Source organism: Fundulus heteroclitus, chromosome 12 (genome assembly GCF_011125445.2).
Source record: "Fundulus heteroclitus isolate FHET01 chromosome 12, MU-UCD_Fhet_4.1, whole genome shotgun sequence".
Lineage (NCBI taxonomy): Eukaryota > Metazoa > Chordata > Actinopteri > Cyprinodontiformes > Fundulidae > Fundulus > Fundulus heteroclitus.
Genome location: NC_046372.1, coordinates 33923233 through 33945616, shown reverse-complemented (window position 1 = coordinate 33945616; position 22384 = coordinate 33923233). Strand labels below are relative to the sequence as shown.

Sequence of the window (22384 nt, the reverse complement as noted above, 5' to 3'; positions counted from 1 at the left end):
AAATCCTGACCAAAAACCATTCCTCTGGTAAACCTCTAAGGTTTCTTTCACGTGGTAAACATGAAGGAAACTGCAACATGGCATTGACACTTATAATGGTCAACAAATTGAACTTGTACCTACTTTTAAATATCTTGTTTTTGTTATTTAATGATAAATTGTCTTTTAAAGCACATAATGAGTATACCATAAAGAAGCTGAAGATTTTACTTGGATTTTATTTAAATAAAAATAAATCTTATTAAACAAGATATATCTTGTTTTGCTTTTACACAAAAATTGGTGGAGTCAACCTGTCTTCTTATCATTGATTATGGTGATGTGTTACACATGAATGCTTCTGCTCAATGCCTTCACATGCTGGTTAGTGTGTATCATGGCGCTTTGAGGTTTATTACAATCTTTGCATGTGGACCAACTTAGCCATTGGTATGTCTAAATTTGCTGGCCTATTCTTAAAATGAATACTTATCATCATTTTGAATTTTAAATAATAGGGCCTCCTATCTCTGGTCACTGGTCTTTTTAAATGTTACTGCTCGTTGGGTCAGAACTGAAAGGGAGAAGAACGCTTTTCTGGTCCAACTTCATGGAACGGTTTGCAGTGAGAGCTCAAGCTCTGAAAGCTCTGGTTTGTCTGAATGTGTTAAAGACCACGATAGATCCCATCATGGGCGGTTTTAGACAGGGGCCAACCGTGGCCAGTACCCTTACAGAACTGGTCCTGGCCCCTGCTAGAGTCCCTGTACTGAAGACATAATACTAAATCAATGTCCTATGATTATATGCACTGGCACAGAAATTTAAATATTTTTTTTGACCTTTTACAGTTTTACGTTAATGAGGATTTTAAGATTGAGGTGTTGCACTTTTAGCTTCAGCTGTAGCGAGTTAGTACCACAGTTTTATTCTGCTGGATCAGGGCTCTGAAACCTAAAGTTCCAGAGCCACAAGTGGCTCACTTTATGTATTAAAAAATGAATTATTGCCCTTTTTTTGTTTTATTCTTTAGTTATGTGCCCCCATGAGAAAACACTCGCCCCACTCTGCAAATGTTGGTCTAGAACCGCCACTGGGTCCCGTTGTATCCAACTTACAAAAGTGCACTTGTCTTATTTGAGTGTAAAAAGCTTTATTTTTTTAAACTTTTTCTCATACATTTTTTATTTATGTCTAGGTTTAATGTTATTGAGTGTTGTAACTATTTTTATTTTAACTGCATGATGCCTGGCCAGGTCTCTCTTGCAAAAGACATCCTTTGATCTCAGCGGGATATACCTGGTTAAATAAAGGTTATTGTTGTTATTATTAACATATGATGCTGAGGTTGGCTGTCTGATTCAAAGTTTCCATGTCCGCAGTTAAAAAAGTAAGATGGTCCCATACCAAGCTGCTGAGTCACATTAACGTCACCTCCTAAGAACAACAGTAGCTTCTTGCTGAAGTTATTTAACAAACAGGAAAGCTAGAAGTGGTTTAGTCTCTGCAATTATTTATCTACTTGCTTTAGATCAGCTGATCGTAGTGCATCGGTAGTGAGGTTAATTTTATGACGAACTTGATTGACAGCAGTGGAAGATTAAAGTAATGACAAAGCCGCAGTGAGCTGGTATGGTCCGCTTTAGGGCGGTCTTTATTCTAATGCAGATAGCATTGCACGTATAAATGTTTTATCCCAACCTGTTATTTCTACTTCTTTTTGTGGTCAAATCCCATTTCCCCCCCTGCAATTCACACCGTGCAAAGTACACTATGTGAATGTATGAATATACTGATCTTGAACCAAACCAGCGCGCAGCCCTGTTGCTCAGGCTGTAGACACACCACGGATTTTCCCCTCATGTCATTGGCTGTCTTCAAACTCATACAGCATTAAAAACACACACATCCCCATCTACATGTGATTTCTTCAGTCAGAAGGTTTGCCTGTTTGATTCCTGTTCCAATGTTTTTGCAGCCTGTGTTCAGGCCCATAATGTGACAGGTTTTGGATGAAATAAATCGGGAAAACACCCGTGGTGGTAACTAATCCCAACACCACCGCCGTAACCACAGAGTTTCTCTTCCTTACCCACTGTGAATGCGAAACTGTTCTCTTCCCTTGTGCATCGTCATTGGCCGTTTCCCACATCCTACCAGACCGTTACTCAACACAGATGCAGCGGAGCAACGATGATCATTCTGCATGCAGAACGAAAATGGAGAGCTTTTTTTTTTCTTCTTTTCGCCGTGCAACTAGTTTATTTCTATCCATCAGCAAAGAGCCGTATTCGTGGTTTTCACACAATTTTGAAAAAGCGTGGAATTTCATCTGAAGTATCTTGTGAGGTGGGGGTAGAAATAGAAGAAAGAAAAATTGTATGGAAAAATATTTGCATTTCAATACTTTATTCCATGTCTCATTATTTAAAGTTTTTTTTTTCCACCCTTTCATCCATCCATCCATTTATCCTTCCAACCATTCCTCCATCGTCTATTTTATTCTCAGAGGTCCTTATCAGGTCACTTTTTTAAAGCCTGACCTCTGCGTAACCTATCCCTCATAAATCATAGTGAACTTCCCCGTTAATCCTTCAAAACAAAATTATGGAAAGGACCAAGCGTGTAGGATTCCTGCATATTGTTGAGTCATTTCCTAAACTTTTCTATTGTTTGTGTTGGGTGATGGATTCAAAGAGGAGTCAGACAGATTAACATCTCAGAAGGAAAAAGAACTCCAGCAGATAGGCTGTGATGTCTCTTTACTGCTTGCTTTGTATTTGTCAGTCTGCATTAGTATACAGGTGTGGGCACACATTTGTTTGCTTAGTGAGAGGCTGTATGGGAATGTGCCAGATGGCTGCCTGCTTGCGGAGCAAAGCTATTATTTTTCAAAGTATAGTATTTTATCAGAGGAAATACGCTCACTGCGCTGGCTGCTCCATTATTTATAGCGTCTCCGCATTTATCTCATTTCTTCTAAAGTTGTTTGCCGAGCTTTCCGGCCGCTCTTCTCCTACTCCCTCATTTTCACTCCCTCTGTCTTTAGCTCTTGTTCTCTGCCGTACTCCCGTCCACCCATGTGGAAAAGTTGTGGATTTTGGTAAAATCCCTGGAAGACACAGTCATCAAAGAGTGTTTAGACCATCAAAAGATTTAATTTCGATGTTGTAGCAACTCTGTTTGATTGCACTACATTTTAATGACCATAATTCTGTGGGCGAGTGTGTTGTGTAAGCAGAGAACAGATGGCTCAGAGAGCGTATTTTAACAACCAAATGACTTGTTTTTAACATGGAGAGCTGACAATGCACTTGAATTGTCTGTGGTTCCAGTTTTCTCTTTTGTAGGTCTTTAACTTGTTTTCTTTCGCCTCTTTGCTTTTTCCTCAGGCATCATTCACCAGATGAAGGGGGACTACGAGACTGCACTGAAACTACACAAAACCCACCTGGCCATTGCCCAGGAGTTGAATGACTATGCCGCCCAGGGCAGGGCGTATGGCAACATGGGAAATGCTTACAACGCTCTGGGCGCCTTTGACCAAGCGGTTCGCTATCACCGCCAGGAGCTGCAGATCTCCATGGAGGTCAACGACCGGGCGTCGCAGGCCTCCACCCACGGCAACCTGGCTGTGGCGTACCAAGCCCTCGGTGCCCATGACCGTGCTCTACAGCATTACCAGAACCACCTCAACATCGCTCGAGAGCTCAGAGATGTCCAGAGCGAAGCACGGGCTCTGGGGAACCTGGGAAACTTCCACTGCTCCCGAGGAGAGTTTCCTCAGGCCGTGCCCTACTATGAGCAGTACCTCAGACTGTCGCCCGAACTCCAGGACATGGAGAGTGAAGGGAAAGTTTGTCACAATCTGGGTTATGCTCACTACTGCCTGGGCAACTACCAGGACGCCGTCAAGTACTATGAGCAGGATCTCGCGCTGGCAAAGGACCTTCATGACAAACTGAGTCAGGCCAAGGCGTATTGTAACCTTGGTTTGGCTTTTAAAGCCCTGGGAGACTTTACTAAGGCGGAGGAGTGCCAGAAGTATTTGCTGTCGCTAGCACAGTCCCTGAACAATGCACAGGCTCGCTTCAGAGCTCTGGGGAACTTGGGAGACATCTTTGTCTGTAAGAAGGATGTGACAGGAGCCATTCAGTTTTATGAGCAGCAACTGGCCTTAGCTCACCAGGTAAAGTCCATTGCCTTCACTGAGTTTAGCAGAATACTTTATCATGGATAAAGAAAATACATAGCCAAATTCACGACGGTGTATTTGGGTACTAAAACTAAGGGCCTGATCTTCAAAAGGTTTGCACATATTAAAATTAGCGTGTACAAAGCTGATCTTCACACCAGGAGCAAAACATTTTGCGTGTGTAAAATGAGCAGAACAGTGGGTGCAGACTTTTTTACTTGTCTGCCTTCACGAATATGCAGATCACATGCTAATGACCTAACAATGCAAATATATGGGAGGGGGATAAGCAAATATAAATACTTACCACCCGCTAAGCAAATTAACAAACTGATTGCTTGTTCAGTTTTTGCATCTATATTTAGAAAGTCAGGTGCAAACCTGCAAGCAAAAATGCCTGAGAGTAGCGGGGGATAGAATAATGACAAACAGGGATATAGCTGATTTGTCAGCTGTATTTCTTAATAAATTCAGACTTAAAATAAAAGTTTTTTAGATTTTTTAATATTTTTGTTATTAATAATTAATGTTGTCTCAAAGAAAATGTTTATTAGCAGAAGTTCTTCATTCATTCAAAATGGTTTTGTGCGTCCTGGGTATTATAGCGATTATGTGAAAGAATTGATCTTCCTTTCTTTTACAGCAGCTCCCAAACGGCCAGTAATACAAGCAATTTACTCATTTAAATAATGTGGACCAAATCTTATGTAGTTTGCCCACAATGAAAAGAGGCAATATTAACATTTTGTGGAAAGTCCACTTATATTTATGCATATATCTCTTAGTTACATCCAAAGCAAATAGCTTTGCATTCAGAAAGACCAGAGCTAGTATTTACGTTAAGAAGAACTCAAAGAAGAAATGGAGCCCGCTGAAAGCTGGCTGTTAGTTTAGACACAGGAGAAGAAAAGGATGAAGAGCAAGCTATTGCACTGCTGGCTTTATGAAGAATAGACTGGTGATGTAACTGAAGGTAGAATTCATGCTTCCTGTGTTTTGGCAAATATGTTTTCCAGCAAGAGCACAGCCTGCATCCTGCAATAGGAAAGAAAGACATTTCTTAATTTACAACTTAAATTAGCAAAAATCTAATTACATACACAAGTGCTACGTTTTCTTTTGAGATCAGAACACATTGGTAACATTTATATCTTTAAAGACTACAGGTAACATTGGGATAGTCTAATATTTTTTTTTCCTTTTTTCAGTGCCTTTTATCATCAAATAAATAAGTTTAAGGGGTGCAACATTTCACTGTCTTTTACATTTTGCAGCATCACTAACTGATTCAGAAACGCCACTCCAGTACGATTCCCTCAGGCAGATCCACAGTAGCTCTTAAAATAGGAATGCCTCTTCGTGTTAAGACTCGGAATTCCCTGTTACCTGCAATTCTAATTGAAAATAATATTTTTTTCTCTCTAACTCTTTAATCACCTCAGCACATCTGCTGTTTATGTGTGGCCAGAGAGAGGTCAACTTCAACCTGATGCAAAACTAGGTGCAAATTGCTCCCACGTGCTGAACCTGAAGCGCTTGTTTGTGTCGTGTCTTTAGTGCCATCTGCTTCAGAAAAAGAAAACTTGGTGCTGAGAAAAGGCCAATATCAAGTGCAAAATAGTTGCAAAAATTAAAAAAAAGATAATTAAAAAACACTGCAAACAATAACTTTCTCTTGCTTTCCTTTTAGGTTAAGGAGCGTAGGATGGAAGCCTGTGCTTATGCTGCCCTGGGGGCCACTTACAGACTGGTGCAGAAATATGACAAAGCTCTGGGCTACCACACCCAGGAACTTGAGGTATACCAAGAGCTTGGTGACATCTCAGGAGAGTGCAAAGCCCACGGCCACCTGGCAGCTGTCTACATGGCCCTTGGGAAGTACGCCATGGCCTTCAAGAGCTACGAGGAGCAGTTAGAGCTTGGTCGCAGGTTGAAGGATCCGGTTGTGGAGGCTCAGGTTTATGGAAACATGGGCATCACAAAAATGAACGTCGGCGTGATGGAGGAGGCTATCGGCTACCTGGAGCAGCAGCTAGCTACTTTGCAGCAGCTAAGTGGAAACGAAGCAGTGATGGACCGGGGCAGGGCCTATGGAAACCTTGGAGACTGTTATGAGGCTTTGGGAGATTTCGAGGAAGCCATCAAGTATTATGACCAGTATTTGTCAGTGGCACAGAGCCTAAACCGCATGCAGGACCAAGAGAAAGCCTACCGAGGCCTGGGCAATGGGCACAGGTGAGTCCACATCATCATTATCTGTTTCTACAAGTGTTTATGTGTCTTTAACACCACTCTTACTAAGAAACCTAGTGTTTTAAACATCATTCATTTCTTTATGTGCTCACTCTCAAGAACCATATATTTAGAAATGACTTTGATGAGCAGCGCTTGGATGTGACTCTGGTACGAGCTGCGTCAGCAGAAGCCCAGTGGTGCTGCTAGTAAATATATGCAAAGCAGTTTGGTGAGCAGATGTCTCCGAATGGGGGAAGCTCTGGTATTTCCACAACTTCTTGCATCTTCCGTCGCTTTCCCGCGCAGTTTCTCCTCGTGCCTTGGAGAGCGGATAGAAACATGGGAAGCTACACGGCAAAATAAAACACAAACAGCTTTTCCTCCAAAATCCTCATTTCGGAGGTGATTTTCTTCTTATTGTGCAGCAAGAGCTTGGCGCTGCAGCAGTCTTTATCGCACACACACACACACACACACACACACACACACACACACACACACACACACACACACACACACACACACACACAGCTGTGTTTGCCATGCATGAGTTCAGAAGGGAATAATAGACATCACACGCAAACCCTTCTCATCTTCCCGCAGCTCTCAGTCAAGCAGATACGTTATCACACAACGTTAATTAAGCTGAAGGCTTTACTTCTTGTCACGCTTCATTTCAGCGGGCTTCCAGCAACTGACTGAGTGTGAATAAAGTCTTTTCGAATACAGTAAAGATGAAAAGGAATCTTCAAGTAGAGGAAATTGATGCCCTATATGATACTACCAGACAGAAATGTCTTGTTCAGAAATTCACCAAGTTCACCAGTTTATTTATTTTGTAAAGTTTTGACCAGATCATACAAGTTTTGGTCAGAACTATAATTACCAGCATTTATTATTTTATTTTTACATATCAATTATAATAATATTAGTTACAGGGGACACTTCACGCAGTCTGTTAGAGATCAGTCACTGTAAAACAAGGCTTTACTATTCAAAACAAAAGCTGTAAGTTGTTTTTAGTATGTTATATTAGGGATTAGCACATCTCTAAAAATTGTAGTCTGAGTGTGCTTTTTCTAAAGAGCAAAGAACTTTGCGTTAAGTCTGAGCTATCTGAAAGGCTGGCAAAATTCCCAGATCTAGAGTTCTCTATAAAAGACAGGAGTTGAATGCTCAGAAAGATCAAAAAGAACAATTTTTTCTGTTTTCAGTTCAGCCTTTCTGTTGTCTTTTGCAGCCTGAATGAACCTCAGACATGTCTTGGTGCGCAGTGGATGCTAAAAACAGCTAACATTGTTTAGTTTTTTTAACTTAAATAATAGCTTCCACACTGGAGAGTGTTGTTAGCACGGACTGGTAGCACTGTGGTTTGATGCATTCGCTGGATTGGATTTCATTTGTTTCCAATCAGTCAGAATTGATCAAGCTGAAATTCAGCAGATTTTGGTCAACGCTACACCACCAGTCATATTAGACCTCAAATATTTAACATAAAGGCTTCTGTAAACCTTCTTGCTGGTTTATTTGTACAATTTTCAAAACAGTCAATGAATGTTAACCCCTTAAGTCCCGTGCTTTATTAAACTCATATGGACTTTTTGCTTTCATCTCCAGGGCAATGGGCAATCTACAGCAGTCACTAGTGTGTTTTGAAAAACGGCTAGTTGTGGCACATGAACTTGGGGAGTGTGGAGGCAAGGCGCAGGCCTACGGCGAGCTTGGTGCGCTCCACAGCCAGCTGGGCAACTACGAGCAGGCCATTTCCTGTCTGGAGCGTCAGCTGGCCATCGCGCGTGATACCCAGGACAGGCTGCTGGAGGGCGATGCTAGCTGCGGCCTGGGCGCGGTCTACCAAGCCATGGGAGAGTACGAGACAGCCCTGCGATGCCACCAAAGCGATCTGGAGATTGCAGAAGAAGCAGGCAGCACCACACGTCAAGCCAGGGCCTACGGCAACTTGGGCCTTACCTATGAGTCACTCGGAAACTATGAGCGAGCAGTGGTGTTCCAAGAACAGCACCTTAGTGTGGCGGCTCAGACTAATGACTTGGCTGCCAAGACGCTGGCCTACGGCAGCTTGGGAAGAACACACCATGCACTGCAGAACTACTCACAGGCTGTCATGTACCTGCAGGAAGGTGAGTGAGCAGAGGGTAGCCTGGGAGAGGGTTGCCTTTGTTGCCTGAGCTGATAGGCTTAGAGTTTGTGAATTCATGAATATGAAATCCAGAGCCTATTTATTGCTAAGCCTTTGCCACGCTTTTATTAGTCTCTGTGCGTGTGTGCGCGTGCATGTGTGTGTTTTGTGCTTTTGTACTTATGTGATATATGTGCACAAAGGGATTTTTTTGTGAGGGTTATGCATCTCTGTTTGTCTTCAGAGCTGCATAGGTATGGCATTTGTGTATGGCTGGCTGTGCAAAGCTATCCAAATGCTCTCAAAGTATTTCCCCTGTTTACTGCTAGATGTTTTTTTTTTTTTTCCACATTTCTATATCTTCTTTCTCAGCGCTGCCAAAATAATGTTTTCACACACAGGCTGCCAGGCTCCTGCCTCTTACGCTTCATTATCCCCTTTTAGATTATAGGGGGGTAAATACCCGCAGCGCGACCTCTAGAAATTAAATATTTTAGTGCTCACTCCTGAGGTTGGCTTCATCCATGCTAGATATTGGGGATGGGTGATAAGCACTTAAAATGGACTCGCTGATATAAGTGCTGATAAAACCCCTTACTTCCTGGATTATTTCACAATTACAAAACAATGCATAAAAGTGGCTTTGCTGTCTGAATTGACATTGCCAGTTTGTATGCGGCAACTAAAATTGATATAGATTTATGTATGATGCAAATTAGGCACAATTGGATGTAAAGGTAGTAAAATAATTTGCTTTATAGAATGTTCAATTATTGTTGCTATTGCTAGATGGGGGCTTTAAACTGAATAACTATATATTTCTGTGCAATCCAATCTCGTCTAGTCTAGTCTAATCTAACTATACAATGTATACCGTATTGTGTACCTGCTGACAACTGGATGTTATTATTTGATCCAAACAGCTGAAAACACTGTCCTCAATTTCTGCTGGAATGCCTTTAACTAAAGAAACAGTATGAAATCCAGATTTCTATAAGACCTCTGTACCTTGATATCAGTAAACCCACTTCTCATGCCTAGTCCACATAATCATATTCAGGGAATGACTATATTTGAGCACATCTGCGTTTGAATGCAAGAAAACTGGAATCCCTCTAAAAAAACAAAACAAAAAAAAAACATTTCTACATTTCACCCTGCAGAGAGAAAATGCAGAAGGACAAGCACCTTCCATCTCACCACCCTCTTTTCCAAGAGTTGACTGGGTTTGCTGTGGCCCACACACTCACTGCAGGCCTGCTTGTTGAGCTTAAATAGAAACAAAGACGACAGGCCATTCTGTCTCTACCCAGTCCCAACGTTGTCCCCCCACGCTGTCCTTGTATTTTTTTCCTCATTCTGGCTTTGAACAAGAACCGCGCCTTCACTATCCTTGACAGCCAATTATTTCTGGCCAACCTACCCAAGCTGAAAAGTTGCTTTATTTTTTTTTCTTTCAGTTACTAATACTTTTTTTCTTTACTTTTTGTATTTGTTTCTGTTTTGGAGTAGAGCTAGAGAGATTCTTCTCTAGTGCAGCTGCAGTTGAAATTATTTGACCTTCAAATGGCTTTGTGCTTGTGTATGCTTGATGGCTATTCTGTGTTGGACAGAATCCTATAATGCCTAGCCTTGAGTGGGAAACATAAAAAGATATAGAACGCAACCATAAGGTTATGGAGCTTCTCTAGCATTTTTCTTGTAACAGCACAATGTATTAAGAAGTTCTTTTACACCAAGAAGCCCTTGGCAAAAAACACAATCAATACCGTCATTAAAAAATGTGTAGTCATTATTTGTTTATCAAATAGCTAACAAAACTACCATGTGCAAAACCGACCATCAGTGAAATCAACTTTCGGAGAAAGAAAACTTTTCTAAAAATTCCATTTAACTTACTTCAAGATGTAAATAAGTTTAATCTATGAGAATCAGTCCAAATGATCTACAAAGCAGGAGAGACGAATGCTAGAGGGGGGCGTACTCCAAAAATTAGAAAGTTGCTGAAAGTATAGTTTGTTAGTTTTATGAAAATTTAGAGAGGAAAGAAGAGAAGACCAAACAAGCACCCGAGTAAGCGATCTTTCACAGCTTTTACCTAGTCCTTTCCTTTTCTTAGTCGTCAAATGTATTGTGTTCAGATTTAAACACAAAGCATTGAAAACCTTTACAAATAGTCCGACCTTTCAGATCTGTATGATAAAGTCAGTTTGTTTGCTTTACAATGTTTTTAAGAAATGGAAAAACTTCATAAATTGTCACGGTAAAGGTGCACATTTGGAACATCATAAACATTTTCCAAAACAACCACAGGTAGCCGCTGTATTTATCGTCTTAGGAAATCCTGTTTATTGCTGCTAGCCTTGGCCAGGACACTCCCTGCAAGAGATAGAAATCTCAATGGGATGCAACTGGTTAAATAAATTAGAATGATTTCAAAAAACAAACAAAAAAAAATTGCCCCCCATTTGAAGTTGGAATTTGATCTTGAAAGGTTGACCTCAAATCAAAAATGGCTGCCATGCGGATGAAACAATGTTAAACGTTGTAGAAATAAAGTTTAGTTACAAATTGGATGGCTTGTAGCTAAAATTGCACTGATCACAATTTTGTGGCCAATTTCTTAGGGATATAAAGAGTACAGTACATCACCTTTAGTTTTGAAATGCATAATGCAGAGAGGTACAATGTTATCAGCTGGTTTTGGTAATATGACTTAGCCTGGTCATATTTGATTTGATTTTTGAAAGGGGACAGTGCAATTTATAAATGACATCTATTTCGCGGAGAGAATAGACAATTTATATGACATGACATGACAATTCATGAGTTAAAAAAGCCAGAATTAGCCAGAGGCTATTTTCCACCTGTAGTACCATGGCCATGATGTTGAAAAAACAATAAAATACAGGAATATACGGTAAGTACAACACCGACATACAGTTAGTAAGGACATTGGATTGAACTAGACAGATCCTGACACAGAGACAACAAAACACTGCTGCTAAGAAAAATGAAGACAATGCAATCCACCACAATACAGTACAAATATACAAATACAGCACAATTGAGGTAGTGTTAGTGTTGACAAATGTATATATCTACAAGCCATTTTTTGTTAATATTTATATTGTAAGTTAATATTTGTCTGGTTTAATGTGGTAGTGAGTTCCATTCCCTATCACCTCTCACAGACCAGGCCGACTGACTAAAGGTGCTCTTCCTCAGAAGAATAACACCGTCTGCTCTTACAGAGCCTCTAGTCACACGCTCACTGTTGTTTCTCTGACTGATGAACTCTGAGAGAGGAGCTGGGGCTAAATTATGAGTTTACTTTGTAAATCAAGCTTAAATCTGTGGTTAACAAGTGGTTTTCCCGCCACCCACCCGGTTAAACTAGGGGCGATGTTATTTCCAGATCTAAGTTGTAGTTCTCAAGTTAAACAGAACACAGCATCAGCCTCCTGTTTGATATCAAAACGTTGGATGTTTCTGCCAGGCAAGTAAATAGCAGTACGTAAAATGCCTAAAGTAAACGTCTGTGGAGGTTTTCTACAGCTAAGACAAGTTAGAAGCAAGAAGTTGTGTATTTGGCTGCTGTGAGTTACCGAATGGTTCAGACATAACGCGTTAAGATTCAATGAGAACATTATCCCTGTGACGGCTAAGCTCAGGTTTGGATCGATGCTGCTTTGGGGTTTTGTTGCAGCCTGGAAATATTCCACTATTAGAGGAAAGAACGTGCAGAATAGCAACTAAGCTACTCATTAAAACATAAAAATATCTACAGAAAGACCTTTTTACGACCCAGTAATCTTACTGTGCATGAAGTCTTGTTAGGTTAAAGTCTATTCTAACTTAAGGGGAGATGCCGGGATCCTCAGCTCAGTTGGGAAATCTGTTGACAGAACAACGGTTGTGCTCTCTAGAGCTAGCCTTTATCAAAGAAAGCCATTGTGGAAAGAAAATCGTTAGAATATCTGTTCTCCACTAGCCATGTAGGGGACACAGCCAACATGTGGAAGGAAAGCGCTCTGATCAGACGGGAACAAAATTAACCTTTTTTAGCATGTGTACTAAAATGTGTGCAGGAACACAACAAACCTACTGTGTAGCATGGTGGGGGCGGCACCATGCTGTGGGGATGCTTTTCTTTTATGGGGACTTCTAAGTCGATCCCAGTTCATGTGAAAATGGCAGGAGCTAAAAACAGGGCAATCGTGGGCGAAACCCCGTCAGCGGCCGCAAAACAGTTAAAGCTGGGGCAGACGTTCACCTTCCAGCAGGACAATGGCGCCAACGTAGCCAACGTTGCTGCGACGTGGCTTAGATCAGAGCGTGTTTGTGCGTTAGAACGGCTCAAACTCCACGCCTAATTTCCACTGAGAATCTGTCGCAAGACTTGAAATCCGTTGTTTGCAGATGCTCTCCACTCAATCTGAACTTCGAACTATTTTACAGAGAATGGCAAACATTTCCATCTCTGGGAGAGACAACGTTCATGTTCCAAGGTACTGTCTCTGAGGGGATGAATCCAAACACAACCCCGTCTTTTTCGGATGTTTATTATTAAATGTTTCTGAAGATCGTGTATCATTTTACTTCCATATAGCAACGGTGACCTGCCTTATGTTAGTCATGCACTACAAAAAGGGAACCAAAAGTAAGCAAAGATTTCTTGAAATGAGTCTATTTTTCCTTGATTTAAGCAGGTAAATAGGACTATTTGCCAATGGAATAAGATTTTTTGCACTAAAAATAGGAACAATTACTCTTCACTATCTTATTTCAGGTGCAAGGTATCCAATTATCTTATTATAGGGGTAAATATACTCATTCCATTGGCAAATAGAGTTATTTTACTGCTCAAATCAAGGTAAGATGCACTAATTTCAAGAAAATGTTACTTACTTTTAGTTATTTTTTTGCAGTGTGGAAAATCCCAATAAAACACGTTAAGGTTTGCGGTTTAAACATGACAAATACCAAAAGGTTTCAGAGCGTTGAATACTTTTGCAAGGAACCGATCTGATGTGAGTCCCCCGACCCCGTTACATCAGGCCTTTATCTCCCTGACTCTAGCTCTCACCTAATGGCAGCACTGACCACCAGCATGTAAGTGACAATCAGACGCGGCGTTCCACCTCCCTCTAAAGGCTCTCAGCTGTCTGTAGCGCTTTCTCATCCCCACAAACCCAGCACAACAGAGGCAGAGCATCATCTCAGTGGAAATTGCGTCCCGTTATCCCCATTTTTCAACAATAGCCCAGCCACAGTTCACTCTTCCGCATGTGGTTATGGTTATCGAAGGCCACGTGTGATGCCGTGCGTGTCGCTCTCATGCACGCTGCAGGTTACTTCTCAGTGGCGCCGTGCGCGTCGAAAAGACCCCCGAGGTCCGTGTAGGCCTTGGGGCAGCCGCGGCGCATCTCTCCCCCAGCTGTCAGGCAGCCTTTTTTAAAGTGCTCTCCAGTCGCTCTTCAGGGTGCAGCCAGCCACGGCCGCACGGTCGTGTCAGCCGACGCTACGTGACTGTGCCTGCCGGGTGCTCTGAAAGGCACGCGTTCGTGACAATGACAGACACTGAATGATACAGAGCGGGAGAAGAGAGGGGGAACGAGGGAGCAGTAGGCAGGGAAGAAGACGTAGGAAGAATAAAGAAGGTTGGCAGGCAGGCGGAGGGGAAAGACTGAGATCACAATGAGTCATAATTCACATGTATTTTTCACTGTCAGCTGGAGAATAAAGAAAACATAGAGTTGGTTGACATTCAGGCTTGATCATAAAGAACTATCACAGAGCAGCTCAGGGAAAGAAGGGATTTTTTTTTTTGTGAGTGTGTGCTGTAGGGGGTGTGCGTGCGTGTGTTTGCGTGTGTGTATGTGTGTGTGTGTGCGTGCGCAGATGAAAGGCTCAGAAATGGGAGTTGAGAAGAGTGAGGGGTGATGCTGTCAGAGAATGAAAAGGATAATTTAGATCTGTTTCCTCTCTCTTGCTCCAGCGCCTAATGAGCCCTAAGCAGTGCAGAGTCACTGCTAGCCTGTGCCGCCACGGGGAAGATGAAACAGGTAGAGGGTGGGGTGTGGGGTGGGATGGGGGGGTGATGGGGACAGGAGCGCAGAGATGAGAGGAGTAGGTACAGAAGCACAGCAGATGCATGGGGGAAGAGGGCATGCAGTCAGGCTGAGGGAGGGTGTGCGCAGAGATAAGGAGAGAGGAGAGACCGTCGCAGGCTCTGCTTCAAAGGCTGCCGACTCGCACGGCCATGAAGGAGCCATGAAGGAGCCATGAAGTCTACGGCTGCTTGCTGTGCTGGACTTGCGGAATAGGCTGCCGTTTTCAGGTCACACTCTGTTCTCGGCTTATCTGGTCCAGCCACAGGCGTTTTTTTTTTTTTTTTTTTTCCTACAGAGAAAGCGGAGTAAAGCGGACTCTGGTCTAGGCCCGGCTTGGCCTATATTGCCTCCCCTCTTTGACCCAAAGCGTGTTTTCGACCCCTCCGTCACACAGCCGAGCGGAGAGAATAGACTTCCAAATGCAGCGACCGTGTGAAAGCAGGGCTGTGCCGGAGAAATAGCTTGTTGTAAACTGTAGCAGGCTCGCTGAGCTTTTCACACCATATGGGTGATGTGTGGCTCAGACGCTGCCGTTTTTTTTTTTTTTTTTTTTAATCATTTTCCTGCACAGAGAGGAATTTTCATCCCTGTAATTGGGCAGAACCGGGTTTCTCGGCAAACAAAGTGAGAACGCATGCAAAGATGTGATATCGGCCTCGCTGCTTGACGAATTAAAAGTGAAAAATAAACTGTGCGCTGTGCAGATGACTTCACTCAGGCACGGCCACACCTAGGCATACAGTGCTGGTTAGAAGCTCACATCCAGTACACCTATATTATTTCATGATAATGGGGGAAAAAAATGTGTCACTCATTATTGTTCTTTTTTTTCTGGACAAATCGAAATGTAAGTTTAGTGATTGAATGAAAAACAAGAATGGGGTGCACCTGTTTTAGTTTGTTGTGGATTCTCTGTCTCCCCGTCTCCCTTCTGTCATTATTCTGACCCAAAATTATAATACTCATCATTGCAACTATTCATTTAGGCTTTCAGATCATGGTCCATGCATTTTCAAGAGGGCCGAGGTCAGGGCCTTTCCAGATGCCTGACGTTGGCCAGCTTTAACCAATCTAGAACCTGCATAGACGGGGTTTGGGGATTCATGTCCTGAGGGAACAATCCGTTTCAGTCAACACTTCGACCATCTAGCTGTCAATTCCAAGGTAGTCCTTGCTGATGCTTATTCCATCCACTCTGTACAATGCACCAGTACCAATGCCAGCGAAACATACCCTCAGCTTGATGCTGCCATCACCATGCTTGACAGCCGGAACGCAGCTATTAGGTTTACAAGCCTCTTTGCCTCAATGCATATTTGTTATTGTCATTGTCACCTAAAAGCATTTTTTTTCCCCTAACTTACTCCACCAGTTAATATCAGATTTGGATTTCTTCACTTCATGTTTCTGGTGGCAAAAGGAACACCATTCGTGCAAGAACCACAGACGTAGAACCAGTGGGCGTGTGTGTGTGTATGTGTATTTGAGCCTGTGTATTAACCATTTATAGATTAAAGAAAAATCAAATAAACTGAAGCATCTTCTTGTTTTTAAAAGTTTCGCTCTACATTTAATCCAACGTGGGAAAAGTACAGCTCGCGTGCGTCTTTAAAAACTGAAAAGGCCTTTGACGTTCGTGCTGATGATGAGTGTATGTGAACTCCTGACTGTGCCTGTGTATCTATTCCTCAGTCTTTCCAACACCGCCTCACAAGCAGAGTATCCTAAAGGAGACTCGGGCTGTGTTTGAATAGAGTCCATCATTAGCCCATCAATGTGCTCGCAAATATTTGTCCACGTCTTTTTGTGATACCCTTTAAGCAAGCATTACACGCGTATTTGTGTTTGCTCAGCCACTCAATGCCTCGCATTGATTACCACGCAGTCCGATTAGTGCTCCGACGCTCTCCCTCTATGCCGGAGGCGGGTGCATGCTTAAAAACCCGCCGCACGAGCGGTTTTCTTGCAGCGGAGGCCAAATTTCCAAACCTGTTCGCTGTCAGAACATCAGTACCACGCTACGCTTACATCTGTTCCTAACAAACGTGCACAAGAGTCAGCCTGCTCAGAATCTTTTCGGCTGTGTGCTCGCGCTTCTCATCTGCCGCCATTTCCTCCCCTCCTGACAGGCCTGCGGCTCGCGGAGCAGCTGGCTCGGCGCGAGGACGAGGCGAAGATCCGCCATCGTCTCGGGCTCTCCCTGTGGGCCAGTGGGAATCTGGAGGAGTCCCAACATCAGGTAAAGCATCTCTCTCTCTCTCTCTCTCTCTTTACTTCCTCTGAGTCACCTTGACTCATTTCCTCCTCACATCTCCTTGATCTGGACTCCTTCCAGCAAATCCACCCCCGTGTAGTTAAAACTGACCTCCAATAAGCCCACATCTGTTGGCTTAGAGGTTGGCTACGCTTACAAATGAGAGGTGGAGGTAGATGTCCAAACACATAAAAGGTGGGAAATAAGCTCTCAGTAATAACCTTATGGCGATGGAAGGAGCCCAGAGGAGCCGGAGCAGCAGGGGAGGAGAAGAAGGGGAGCGTGAACACGGCTGCTGGCAGTATGCTGAGGAGTCTGTGGAGCTGGTAAACGCCATCATCTCAGCAGACAGGCGACAGATGAGTGAAGATTTTTTTTTTTTTTTTTTTTTTTTTTAGATCAGTACGCGTTGTCACAGGAGCCCCAAACCTTTGTATCACGCACACATCCACTCCTCTTCAGCCCACTGCCCACCTGGCAGGCATGGAATATCCCCTTAAACATCTTTCTCTCTATCTCTCTCTTTCTTTCTCTCTCTCTCTCTCTTTCTCTGCAGTCTGGCCACACTGTGCAGCTCAAGATTTAATTTTTTTTTTTTGCTTTGGCTCGCGTATCCACACACAAGCCTGACAGCCAGCCAGCCAGCCGCGGTGGCTGTCACATGTGTCTGCAGGGATGTTTTCCAGCTTCTTTCATTTTCAAAGATCCAGCCCAAAACACTCTTGTTATGATACACGTGCACAAATACCATCAGGGTGACCCAGATAGCTGTTTTGTTTCCCTAGTCCCTGCATCATAGTTTTCAAAAAAAAAAGCAACTTTGTCTGTTAGCAATTATCCGAAGCAAGAGCTGGGAAAGCAAGACCGAGCTAAAGCGGCGACCAGAGCAGAGCCTGTTTGCTCGTGTGTGAGTCATATTAAGGAATTTGTGTTCAATTAAAGCAAAATATTATTCTAGCAAAGCCAGTGCAACATATTTTCCATTGCACGTATCCTTTCTACTTGAGCTTTTTCTTTTCCCACTTTCAGTCATGTTACACCACCAAACTTAAAAGTATGTGACTGGGGTTTTATGTGATTGATGGACAGAAGATATATTTGTGTGCGCTTCCATACGGGCCGGATTTGGGGAGTGCCTCAGTAAATTAGTGGCTGTGCCATGCTCTTTACTTATTCAGATGACTGGTTGAAAACTGTTCGTTAAGATATTCAGAGCGTGGCATATTGTTGGGGTCTTTTAAAAACGAATGCTGCTTTAAGCTTCTTCACACCTTTATCACTGACCTGTCTGCCCTGTTCCTTGATCTTGAATTAACTTTAGACTGAGGATAAACCGCTCACATTAGGATTGTGTTTAGTGATTTTGGGACTTCTGAAGTCAGCTGGCTGCAAAGGATTTCCTTTAGGGTTGTCAAAGTAACGGGGACGAGGATGCAAATGCACAACGCACTTTCCAGAATTTTACAATTTTCTTTTGTTTTTGCTTAAAAGAAGTGGAGTAAACCGCTTATCACATTTCCCCTTCACTTCACTATTATGTTGCTCTATCGCATTAAACCTAACACTGTAGCTCTTGTCGTAACTAAGATTTACTCATTTTTCTCATTATGTGACAAGTATTTTTATTTTTGTCTCTGTTGCCTGTCAGCCCGAGGTGAATCAGTGGTGGAACAGGACACTTTTGTCCTCAGAGTATAAATCCAATGATTATTCATGAGCGGGACAGTCGGTACACATAACCTTGGTAAATGACCCATTTTTACACCACAGCTGTACTGGCCTGTATTTAGATTCCTGAAGCAAGCCATAGGTGTAGATTAGGGGTAGTTGAACTCATGTTCTCTATATATTTAAAGTCTGTTGTATGCAATCGCCCCCATCTTTGAGCCTAGTGCTCACCGCAACTCTGTGATTGACGTGTCCTGATTCCAATCAGCTATTTCCTCAGCAGCTACTCCCTCCGAGATGGACTCGCATACGTATCTGTGCGAGCGTGAATCAATAAATTTGTGCTTCCTTAAATATCGCTGGACTACTGTAGATTAAGCCTGTGTGTCGGATTTTATCTGCCGCAGAGGATGAGACCTCCCCAGAGAGGGTGTTTTTTAGGAAGTGTCAGTTTTGACTGAAAAAAAAAAAATCATTAAAGGTATGCATGTAGCAAGCTCTGCTTACATTACTGATTCCGCATGACAGTGACGTTCACTCTACATGTCAGATAAAAGCCACGTTATGTCACTGACACAATGTAGTAGGCGTATGGCAAGCTGTTTTATCATATCATATCATATATGTTTATATATCAAAGAATCCAAAATTCTAAAGCTTTCCTGTCTAAATGAAAATGTAAGGTGTCAAGAACTTAATTTTCTTGTGAAGATATCCCAAACACCATTTTTCCTTGGAATTGTGACACAATTTCCCCCATTCATGGTATCATGCCTTAGCGCCAGATATCAACAGAACATTACTCAAAAAACTAATGGAACACTTTTAATGAAACTCCTGGAGTATACATCTGATCATTAGTAGAGGAGGTCGCTAATCAGTTTGGGCTCTTTTGTTTTTAATGATGTTAACAACAGGCGCAGCAAAGAGGGAACAATGAAACAACCCCAAAACAGGAATGGTTTAGCAGGCGGTGGCCACAGACATTTTTTTCCTCCTTATTTTTCTCGACTGCTTTTCAGTAGTTTTGCATTTGACCAGGGGCAGTGCCACTACTGCTAGCATGAGGCGATACCTGGACCCTACAGAGGTCCCACAGGCAGTCCGACTCCACCAATACGAACCATTGCCAAAAGGTATGCTGTGTCTCCCAGCCCAGTCTCAAGAGCATGAAGGAGATTCCAAGACACAGGCAGAAGAGCTGGGACATTCCTTAACCCATCATCAGGACAGGAATTTGCTCATTTGTGCCTGGAGGAACAGGATGAGGGCTGCCAGAACCCTGCAAAGTGACCTCCAGCAGGCCACTGGTGTGAATCTGTGACCAAACATTAGAAACAGACTTTATGTGGATGGCCTGTTTCCCGATGTCCTCTACTAGGCCCTGTGCTCACTGCGCGTCACCATAAAGCTTGACTGGCATTTTCCAGAGAACAGCCGAATTGGCAGATTCAGCCCTGTTCTTTTCACATAAGAGAACAGGTTCACTCTGAGCTCAGGGGACAGCTGTGAAGAGGGTTTGGAGAAGCTACAATGAACGTTATGCCGCCTGCGACATTATTCTAAGCATGATTGGTTTGGTGGTGGTCAGTTTTGGTCTAGGGAGGCATGTCCATGGCATATCCTGTGCAGGGATAATATTGGCACCCTGATTGTGATAAAGTATATCAGGATCAAATACTTAGACTCACTGTTAGATCCGTTGCTGGTGCAGTGGGCCCTGGTTTCTTCCTGGTGCATGATGAGGCCCCGCCTCATGTGGCAAGAGCATGCAGGCAGCTCCTGAAGGATCAATCGGTACCATTGATCGTCCTCCATGCCTCCTGACCTAAATCCACCTGAGCATCTATGGGGCATCATGATTAGGTCCACCCGGCTCTACCAGGTTGCACCTCAGATTGCTCATTAGTACCCTGATCAGGATCTGGGAGAAGATACCCCAGGGCACCATCCGTCATCTCAGAAGGAGCATGCCCCGACGTTTTCAGGCTTGCATACGAGCACTTGGGGTCCAAACAAACTACTGAGGACCTTTTGGAATCCCTCCAACGACATTTTCAGCAAATAGGACTAGCCACTGGATCTGAAATTATGGTTTCAACATGTTAGAGCTGAAAAGATTCTCTGATTGACTAAAATGATCAAATCAATGATCTGTTTAATTCCCAGGGACAATTATTGATTTCACGCACCATGTTTGTGGTAATAGCGCGTGTGATGGAGAACAAAGACGGGACAAAACGAGAAGAAAATCGGAGAAAGAGGCACAAAACGCAAAAAGCTTGGGACTGTATCAAGGAAAAGAAAACCAAACATTATTACATTAATCAAAGCTATCTTAGCAACATCAGCCACAACATTGCAGATGAATGTGTTTTTAAGTCTTGAAACGGATTTCACTCAGTCGTTACAATGAGAGCTACACGTAGATAAATCACCACACACAAACCGGAGTACAGAATTAGAAAAATGTCAATAAGGGCCCTGACATGACCACAGATGGAACAGTGTGGTGGTTCTGAGCCGCTTTATACACAATCACTGAGAGGCATACAGATCTCATTCTGATGCTAAAAGCTAATGCATTTTATAAGAAACTCAAAAGTTGGTAAAACATTTCCTGCTTATGACATCGATGAGACGCTCTCCTTCAAATCAACGGGGTCAAGGAAATAGTTTAACTAGAACACAAAAAGTTTTTGGATTATCAGCCAGCATGTCATTATACTCAGGCAGAATGGAGTACGTTATTCTCTCCTGACACACCAGACTAAAGACTGAGCGCCTCGTTGAAGTTAACCAAAGCCTTTAACTCGACGCTGTAGAGAAGACAACTCCTCTCTGGAGGTATTCAACACTAAGGTGACTTTAGCTTCATATGAAAGCAAAATGTCCTGAAAAACAATCTCGCACATATTAATGATAAATGACGTATTTGACTGTAGATGGTGCATGTCACAGATTTGTGTGCGTGTGTGTGTGTGTGTGAGCGTGCTCAGCTCTGATGGAGAAAACGGAGGGCTTTTATTGGACATTGAAACAGGGCTTTAAGAAAAATACTTGGGCACACCTAGTGTATCACATGTGTATGTGATTATTGATTATTTGATAAAGTCCCCACTCACATTGCTGTATATGTAGCACATCTGTGCTTGTTTCCTTGTCATCTGTGATAGAAATGATCGGGCTGCAGGAGAGAGGCTGTAGGGAATTAGTTTCATTCATAGGCGAATGTTCACATCCCTAACAGATTGATGAGGCACAATCAGCCCTGAGCCCCATCAGTGAAATCAGCCCCAGACGAGCCGCTCTGAGCAGAGCACTAATGCAGCAGAACTCTCCGGTTCCTCGCCGATCCCCTCCCTCCCTCCCTCCCTCCCTCCTCCCGTTCTCTCTGACATACTTTCCTGCATGACCTTGGCATATGCCACATCAGCTAGAGTGAATCCGTGTACAAGTGCTCGGGATAAAAGCACTCGCTGTTGTGCATTCTTTCCCCCACCAAGGCCACGGTGATCCTGGAACAACGCTGGATACTTAGCAGTAACCTTTTCTGTTTTGCAGCTTTTTGTGTTGTGTGAACTGTGGTCAAGAGGTGTTTTTCTGATCCCTCCGCTTGCTCTGGACTCCTGGAGAGCGAACCCTGTAGCACTACCAGCCATCCAGCAGCGCTGCTATAAGTGCAGAAATAGGAAATCAATAAAAGCTCACATGAATCAGCACTGCTGATCAACTCTGCCGGGCTAGGCTGCCTGATGCCCCGCCTGTCCATTGTCGCTCAACGTTACAGCCAGACT

The 22384-nt window shown here is 43.1% G+C and overlaps 1 protein-coding gene across 3 annotated transcripts in view; it reads left to right on the top strand.

The window, feature by feature from the left end:
* The window catches only part of LOC105939218 (tetratricopeptide repeat protein 28), a 306671-nt gene that overhangs the window by 258927 nt on the left and 25360 nt on the right, over positions 1 to 22384 (top strand). For all 3 annotated transcript variants that reach the window (XM_021307932.2, XM_021307931.2, XM_036144490.1), the window contains 4 exons: positions 3372 to 4168; positions 5865 to 6409; positions 8027 to 8550; positions 16795 to 16904. In XM_021307932.2, coding sequence (XP_021163607.2) covers positions 3372 to 4168; positions 5865 to 6409; positions 8027 to 8550; positions 16795 to 16904 — 1976 coding nt within the window. The remainder of the gene's footprint in view (positions 1 to 3371; positions 4169 to 5864; positions 6410 to 8026; positions 8551 to 16794; positions 16905 to 22384) is intronic.